The 8,313-nt window shown below is 48.8% G+C and overlaps 1 protein-coding gene across 2 annotated transcripts in view; it reads left to right on the top strand.

Annotated features, from left to right (window-relative positions):
- The window catches only part of MTHFD1L (methylenetetrahydrofolate dehydrogenase (NADP+ dependent) 1 like), a 169,730-nt gene that overhangs the window by 59,744 nt on the left and 101,673 nt on the right, over positions 1–8,313 (top strand). For both annotated transcript variants that reach the window (XM_045294645.1, XM_030886872.2), the window contains 3 exons: positions 3,366–3,442; positions 4,808–4,948; positions 6,987–7,055. In XM_045294645.1, coding sequence (XP_045150580.1) covers positions 3,366–3,442; positions 4,808–4,948; positions 6,987–7,055 — 287 coding nt within the window. The remainder of the gene's footprint in view (positions 1–3,365; positions 3,443–4,807; positions 4,949–6,986; positions 7,056–8,313) is intronic.

Here is an 8,313-nt window from a genome sequence, read left to right as displayed (position 1 = left end):
TCTTCTTTTATTTTTTTAATAATTTTATTAGGGGGGCTCATACAACTTATCACAATCCATACACACATCAATTGTGTAAAGCGCATTTGGACATTCATTGCCCTCATCATTCTCAAAACATCATAATTTTCAAAGCATTCTCTTCCCCCTTGAGCCCCTGCTATCAGCTCCCAATTTCATACCTTACATCATCCTCTGTCGCCCCTCACCCACTTTTCCATTGTCCCTCCCCCTGGGAGGGGGTTCTAGGTTGATCCTTGTGATCAGTTCTCCCCCTTGCCCCCCCACCCTCTCCAATCCTCCTGGTATCTAATCTTAAGGCCAGGTTCTAGGGAGGCTCAGGCCCATCCGCTTCCAGTGCCTTCACGTATCCAAGGAGAACAGCCTGGTTTCTGCCTCTCTTTTCCTGGCCCTTTAATGGGTGTTTCATTGGTGGGCGACATGTTGAACACTAGTGTTTTTCTTTCCTTTTTTTTTTGAGTGCCGTAGTTTTGCTCCAATGCCATACGCTGTGTGTCGCATTGTTTTTTACAGCCTCAAGGACCACCACCACCCCCCATTCTTTTCCAGCTAACACGCGGTCCACAGTATCCCTGTGTGCACGTTTCACTAGGACACTTTGTATGTGAAAACAGTCATGTCAGTAACTTGTGCTCTTTAACGGTGGCTACCATGATAAATGTTTGGTAGTATATGTTTAGCACAATGGTTTTTTACATTGAGTCATGGCATCATCCTCCCCACTGAGCGGCTGCACTGGAACAGGAGATAGAGAACGTGGGATTTGCAAACTCTCCCTGTAAACCTTAGCAGGCAGAGTGCTGAGCAGATGTGCTGTGGTATATCTGTGTCTCCTGAGTCAACTTGACTAAGTCTTCTGGAATTTTAAATATGAGGAGCCTTCAAAAAGTTCATGATAACGAAGCTTTCCCAATAACTTCCTGGAGTCCCTTCATCTATCTAGTATAAAATCTACTTCCATCCAGTAGAGAACCTATATAGAGTTTTCAGAAGCTGTCGATCCATACGCAAGCAGAGAGCCTCGTCTTGCTCCTAGGGAGTGGTGGGTGGGTTAGAACTACCAGCCTTGCAGGTACTAGTTTAACACTGTATCACCAGAGATCCCTGTTTATTATTAAAGTAAGGGCGTTATGAATTTGGGACATGACTAAAGAGTATAAGAAGCACCTCTTTCTGTTCTTGTTTTGTATAGCTGGCTTTGGCGTGCAGCTGTAATTACAATTGAAATGCGTACATTTTATCTTCTGTCAGTCTGGTTTATATCACAAGCATTTTCCATTTGTGTCCCCTCTTTGTTGTCATGGTCATTTTAAATGGCTATAGAATTTCCCTTCCTGGGTGTTAATACATAGTTAACACCTTCAGCTACTAACTGAAGGGTTGGAAGTTCAAGTCCAATCTGAAGAAAAACCTGGTGACCTACTTATGAACAATTAACCATTGAAAACCAGCGCAGTATACAAAGGTGCTTCACAAAGGTCATGGGAAAAAAATCCACGTCTGTTCATTCCATTTTCCCAAGAACTTTTGAAGCTTCCTTGCATCTCTACTCTGACACTCGTGGGCCACCAGGAACTGGGCCTGGCATCAGGCCACGTGGTTGGCGGAATACACTTGCTTAATGACGCCTCTTAATCAGCCTGACCAACCTCAGTTTTAATAACTGATGCAGATATTTTAAACATCTTATTGGGAAACCTACCTGTTTTCTCTATTATCTTTTTAAAGCAATGAAGATTAATGACTGAAACACAATGCATATGCAAAATCCGCCAGTTAACTTTTTTTAGGTGTTGCCTGTTTGCATTACCCTTTGAAAGCTTTTTTCCCCGAGACGATCTTCTGAAAGAAGAAAAATAATACAGATGGGAATTGAAGCGTGCTTTAGGCCAAGCACATGGAGATGCTCAAAGAACTTGGCGTTCTTCCACGTCTGCTGAGGACGGGACCTGAAATCAGGGTTTTAGCAGAGAAAAGACTGAGTGTTCGCAGACAGCAAGTCAATTTTAATTCCATTGATGACGTTAAACGATGGTCCAGAGCAGTCTTAGGATCATTTTACGATCGAGGGCAGTAGAGTGAGCTGTGGCTGCTGAAAAGTCACACAGGTCAGAAGGATTTGCAGCGACAGTAGATAGTAGTTTGGCTCGGGTGCTCATGAATTGATGTGAAGAAATAGGACTTGCCAATAAATGAGCTGAGGGCATTTTATAGTATGGAATTAAAAAACAACAGCAACCATTGTCAACCTAAAATGGCCTAGTGTGATCAGCTTTGGATTCTTAAGTGATTTGGTAACTCATTGACTGCCATCAAGTCAATACTGACTCAGCAATCCTGTAGGACAGGGCAGAACTGTCCTGGTGAATTTCCAAGACTGGGACGTATTGCGGGGGTAGAAAGTCTTCTCTTTCTCCCGCAGAGCCGCTGGTGGTTTTGAACGGCTAAGCTTGTGGTTAGTGCCCCAGTGTGTCACCAGAGCTCTTGATTTGGTAACTGGAGAGGAATATAAGTGATAACCAGTAATACCATTGAGAGGCATGGTACTTTTTAATATATTCTGCTTGTGTCTGAGAATCATGAACGTTTATGTTTGTGTGGGTGTGTATGATGAAACGCGTATCCGAGTGTATATGAGTCTGTCTGAAGTGTTATGTGAAAGTGTGTGCGTGTACATGTGTGTTCACGCACACATGGCAGAATGTATTCCTTGTATAGAAGGAGACCCGCAGCAGCTGTGTTCAGGGACAAACGTGGGCATGCTGAGATGTTGCTGGCCCGTTTTTCATCCAACACATGCTCGTCGTTCCCAATCAAGATCCCCTCCCCGTTTCTGTCCGTGTTCAGTTATAGATCTAAAGTGTCCCGGGGAACTAGCTTCTGGAAGCTGTGTGCATGATGAGTGACGTCTTCAGGCTTTGTTTCCTGGTATTTGGAGTTTGTGCTTCACTAAGCCAAGCTTACCGGCAGTTTTCACAAAGTCTAAAACAGAACATTTTGCAGGGCAAACCAGGAAAATACGGGCGACCAGGAGTTGCTGTAATTACGACTGGCTTCTTGCAACTCGGTGTATGTGTAAGAAGCTGCCTTTTCAGAAACGTTATCTCATTAACACACCGTCCAAAATGGCACCCTGAGCACCCCCACGACAGACTCTGTCATATGCCCGCTTTCTTGTTGTTAAGGCAGTCGTAACCAGCTGGTGTCTGGTTTACATGGTCATCTCCTGTGTCCCCCCTCCCCCGCCCGTGTTCTGTGGAAGCTGGCCCGTGTCCACGTCTCCTCAACTCACAAGCGGCCGGCACATCTCTCTCGATTGAAGAAAGTATTCTGTTTTCTTCCAGTGCTGGACACAAATGACCGGTTTCTCCGAAAAATAACGATTGGGCTGGGAAAGGCGGAAAAGGGGTGCTCCCGCCAGGTAGGTGGTGTTGTCTCTGCAGGTCTTGTGTTTGTGTTGCTAGGTTCTCTGCTTCTCTCATCCCTCGGTCAGCCTGGCCAGGGCTCCCCACCACTTCTGCTCACCCTGCAGGACGGGACAGGGTACAGAGGGGGGAAATGTCCTTGCATTTTCTGACCGTTCAATACAGGGGTGCATCTTCTGGGCAGTTCCACTCAATCTGTCCTTCGGGTATAATTTCTTAGATGTTTTATTGGGAACCCACTTAATCCCTACTGTATCTGCCCAGAGGACAACTTAACTAAAAATTGAACACCCGGGAAACTAACCACAGTCAGGCAGAGAAGGGCCAGTTAGTTGTTCGGCCTGATGGCCGGGGTTTTTAGGAATAACATCTTCTTAGTCCAAATTCAGAGGCGGGAAGAAAAGTCAAACTGTCCGCCTTCGTTTCGAGTGCCCTCCGTTGTGGAGTGGTGGCGCACAGCAACTCTCCGTTCACTCTGATTTCCCCGCCAGTCACATGCTATGCTTATTTTTGGAATAAACACCGCATTACAGAATGATCTTCGATTTGCAGCCTTCATAGATCGATGTGTTAGCAACATGAAGAATGCCCTTTCTTCTAATAACCAGCCCGTGTCCCCAGTGGACTTTGGGACCTCCTGACATCATTTGAGTCAGAAAGTGACCCGGGGGTTTGAATTCAGAAGACAAGCTAAATCTGCATACCAGCCGAGGTCCTCCGAATTTTAGAATGTACATGAGCCTGTGGATTGTCCACAATTCGCCAGGGTCCGTGTGAGTGACCTGGAGTCACAGCCGTGGGGTTTGGGGAGGTTCCTGACAGGTAGGCAGATTCAGGAGCTCGACAGTGGGGCCAGGAAGCCAGCATCAGCAGGCTTTTCTGATGCCTGCTCTGATACCTTTGCCGGTCACACACGGGAAGCTGTGGGCTAGTTGGTGGGCCATTCAGTTCTCTGGTCTGTGCCGATCGACAGCCTACCGTATCTCTGGCACCCGGGCGGTGCAAATGGTTAACATACTCCACCGCTAACCAAAAGGTTGGAGGTTCAATTCCCCCAAGGGGCATCTCAGAAGGAAGGCTTGGTGGTCTGCTTCCCTCGAACTCAACCTTTGGAAACACTCTGATGTGCATGCGGCGGGTCTGGGTGGGTCAGAGAGGACTCGGTGGCAGCTTGGTGTACAGTACCACCGGGCCAACAGAACGAAGTAGAACAGAGTGGAGGAAACCCTGAATCCGCTAGTTTGCACTTTGCATGCAGAACCGTGGGGGCACACAGTTCATGGCCAACGGCTGAACTTGTGCCCTTGTCAGTGTGGCCCCCAGGTGGAGCTGTCTCTGAGCATGTGCTTTGGTCCTTTCAGGCGCAGTTTGACATTGCTGTGGCCAGTGAGATCATGGCGGTGCTGGCCCTGACCAACGGCCTCCCGGACATGAAGGAGCGGCTGGGGCGGATGGTGGTGGCCAGCGACAAGAGCGGGCGGCCTGTGACGGCAGACGATTTGGTGTGTATGACCAGCCAGGGGCTCCCGCGAGCTGTCTGTCCCCGGTCATTGGTACTGAGGATGAAGACTGAAGGGGGCTGGGAAGTTCCTCTCACAAGCCTGTTTCCATGGGGTTCATCCCATCAGCTTTTCGACTTCCTTCCTGCCTATTTTGTCTGCCTGTGGGGGCCGGGCCAGGTGTAGCTCTAGCTGAGGGCTTTTTAAAAGAGCCACCTAAGGGCCTTCCCCTTCATTCTAGAAGTAGAAAAGGAGAAACTTTTAGAATCTAGCAATTTGTCAAGCATCTACTGTCGAGTAACTGCAAAGTTGGCGGTTCAAGCCCACCTGCCTCTCTGTGGGAGAAATAGGAGGCTTATCTGTTCCTGTAGAGCTTTACAAAGCCCCAGGAACCACATCAAGGGTCACTGTGAATTGGAATCAACTCGATGGCCGTGGGCTTGACTTTTGCTGCTCCCTGTTGGACAGGGCTGGGGAACCTTTTTTCTGCCAAGGGCCATTTGAGCATCTATGAGCTCGTTCTCAGGCCATGCTGGTCACACATTTATTGAACTCACCCCTGATGTGATGTCTGGACTGTTTCTCTTCGGTGTGGCCTTAGCTGGCATTGATGAATCCTTAGACCTCATGAAGTTCATGGCTGGATGCACCCCACCCCTCCTGTAGGATAAGAGGTGAGGGGGAAAGGCAGGCAGAATACATGCTCTCTTAGATCACTGGTTCTCAGCTGGTGTGCCCCGACCCCTTTGGGGGGGTCGAGTGACCCTTTCACAGGGGTTGCCTACTACCATCGGAAGACACATTTCTGATGGTCTTAGGAACCGAGACACCGCTCCTCTATCCTTCTCTAGTCGGATCCGCCCACCCGCAGATATGCTGATCTGGTGAGAAAGAAGCTGTCTCAACCTTTGCACTGATGTTGGCTTTTTAAGCTTACTGTCCCAAAATGTGGTAATGTAGTTTACTGTTGGTATAGTAAGACTGTTACCCATGCCACACCGTGCTTCATGACAACATTTCATTTGTAATTAGGAAGAAATATTTCATAATATATCATTGCTTATTGTTTTTGTGAGTCATCACTATGCTTTAATTATGTTCCATTTGTAACCATGAAAATACATCCTGCCTATCAGATATTTACATGAAGATTCATAACAGTAGCAAAACTACAGTTATGAAGTAGCAACGAAAATAATGTTATGGTTCGGAGGTCACCACACATGAGGAACGGTATGAAAGGGTCGCGGCCCGAGGAAGGTTGAGAACCACTGCCTTAGATGCTTCTCCTTTGCCTCAGCCTCCTGCCCTGCAAATAGCTTTGTTTGGGCTCTTCATCGCCGCTCTGGGCCACACGAGGGCTCTGGCAAGGAAGGTGGGTCTCCGGGAAACAGGGCTGCTCCGTCTCCATCCTAGTCTCAGGAGATGCTGGCACCCATACCTGAGTGAGGGCTTTGTCAAACTGAAATCCATTTTCTCAGTTAGGAGGCTGGAAGTATGGAGTCCGGGTGCCAGCTCTGGGGGAAAGGTCCCTCCCTGTTCTCTTTGGGGGAAGGCCCTGGACCCTTCGGTTTCTGTCCTGTGCCTTGGCGATCTTCATGTGGCTTGGCATCTACCTTTCTCCCCCTCGGCTACCTCTTTATTTTTATATATATAGTCTCTTGACAGAGATGGACGCAGGACACTGACAGGGGGTGACTCAAAAAGTTTGTGGGAATATGGAATGGAAAGTCCCTGAACTTTTGGAAGCCCCCCAATACTGCTCTTAGAATACAATAACGAAAGCCCATTCCCAAATGTGACTATAGCGGCAGGTTTAGGAATTAGGCTATGCGACACATCGCTGCCAGGACACAGTTCAACCAATGTTATCCCCCTCTCTGGGAATGGCTACACCATGCCAGGCTGGGTTGGGGGAGATGGACACAGGCCACAGAGCAGCCTGGGACCCCTGCAGACCCCAGCCAGGAAGCAGGCTAGTGAGCGCGTGGGTGGTCTCTTCTCACCAATCTAAGTAAGTCCTGTTGTTTCTCTCCTCTAGGGGGTGACGGGGGCTCTCACAGTCTTGATGAAAGATGCCATCAAACCGAATCTGATGCAGACCCTGGAAGTAAGTGCTGCTTGCCTTGTGTCAGTCCGTTACAGCCTCTCTGTGATTGGGATACCTGTGTGTGCCCACGGAGACATCCAAGGAGCCTCAGAGTAGTTTGTTGGCCATCTTATCTCTGGCCCATTGAGAACGATTCACATCTCGGCTGATCCACCCCTTAGTGTACTGACCAGCAGAGACAGAGGGAGTCCCACCTGTGTTGCATGTCAGGGTGGAGCCTGACGTCTGCCACGTTTACATCAGAAGGACTGGCGTTGTTCACCCCTTGCCCTGCTCTTGTCTTCATTGGACTTCAGGGTTGTCTTTTCAAACATCTGTATCTGGGCATATTGGTCGAGGCAAAACCCAAGTATGGTAGGAGGGATTTGGGTAAGGTTACCAGATTTACAGTGGGACACCATTGACCCGGGGTAGGGGGCGGGACGGGGGTGTGTGTGTTTCTTGATTAAAAATTTGGTCTATATGGACCAAATAGACCGTCCCCTAGCTTGTCGTGCATTCTTTCAATAAATCGGGACTGTCCCGCCAAAAGCGGGACGTCTGGTCACCTTAGCTTTGGGGTACGAGAAGACCGTGTGTATTGGTTACTGTGTTAACAACCAGCTCTGGTCTGGGCACTGGGGGAGGAACCCCTGGTTCGTAGCACTTGCCAATTTCCGGGCCGTAACTATTCCCCCTGCGCCCAGAGTCTGGCTCCCTCCTAGATGTCACTGAGCATGGGTGGGCAGAAAGCACATGGCCGGTGTTCCAAAGAGACCTCAAGCAGCAGAGGGACAGCAGGAAGTGCAGGAACGAGGCGGCGGCTTGTGTGTTGGGAAAGAGAAGCAGCTTCCTCATCTAGCTGGAGCACACGGTCTGCCACTCAGCGACCTGTGGCAGGTGTTGCATAGCCATCTCAGCCTCAGTGGAAACGGTGGCACTTACAGCTGACCGTTAGCAGGGGCTGGTGAACATGCAGTCGGTACTTAACCCAGGGCGTAGGCAGGGCCAGGCTGGAGATGCTGCAGATGTGGCAATGGACCAGCCAGGCAGTGTCAGGGCCCTCTCGGAGGTTTCACTCCAGGCGGGAGACAGCTGAGAGACAAAGAAACAAATACAGTGAACCCTTGTTTATCACGGTTAATCGGTTCTAGACCTACCGTGATAAATGAAATTCCGCGAAGTAGGATTCCTTATTTGTAAATCAAATATTTTCATAGTTAGAGCTTAGAGGACATGAAAAAACACCCTTTAGTCACCATTACACTCGTATTACCCA

The sequence above is a fragment of the Echinops telfairi genome, unplaced genomic scaffold (genome assembly GCF_000313985.2).
Source record: "Echinops telfairi isolate 266 unplaced genomic scaffold, ASM31398v2 ScPeMD7_3533;HRSCAF=4204_0, whole genome shotgun sequence".
NCBI classification, from domain to species: Eukaryota; Metazoa; Chordata; class Mammalia; order Afrosoricida; family Tenrecidae; genus Echinops; species Echinops telfairi.
The sequence above is the reverse complement of the archived record's forward strand: the minus strand, read 5'-3'. Positions and strand labels throughout refer to the sequence as shown.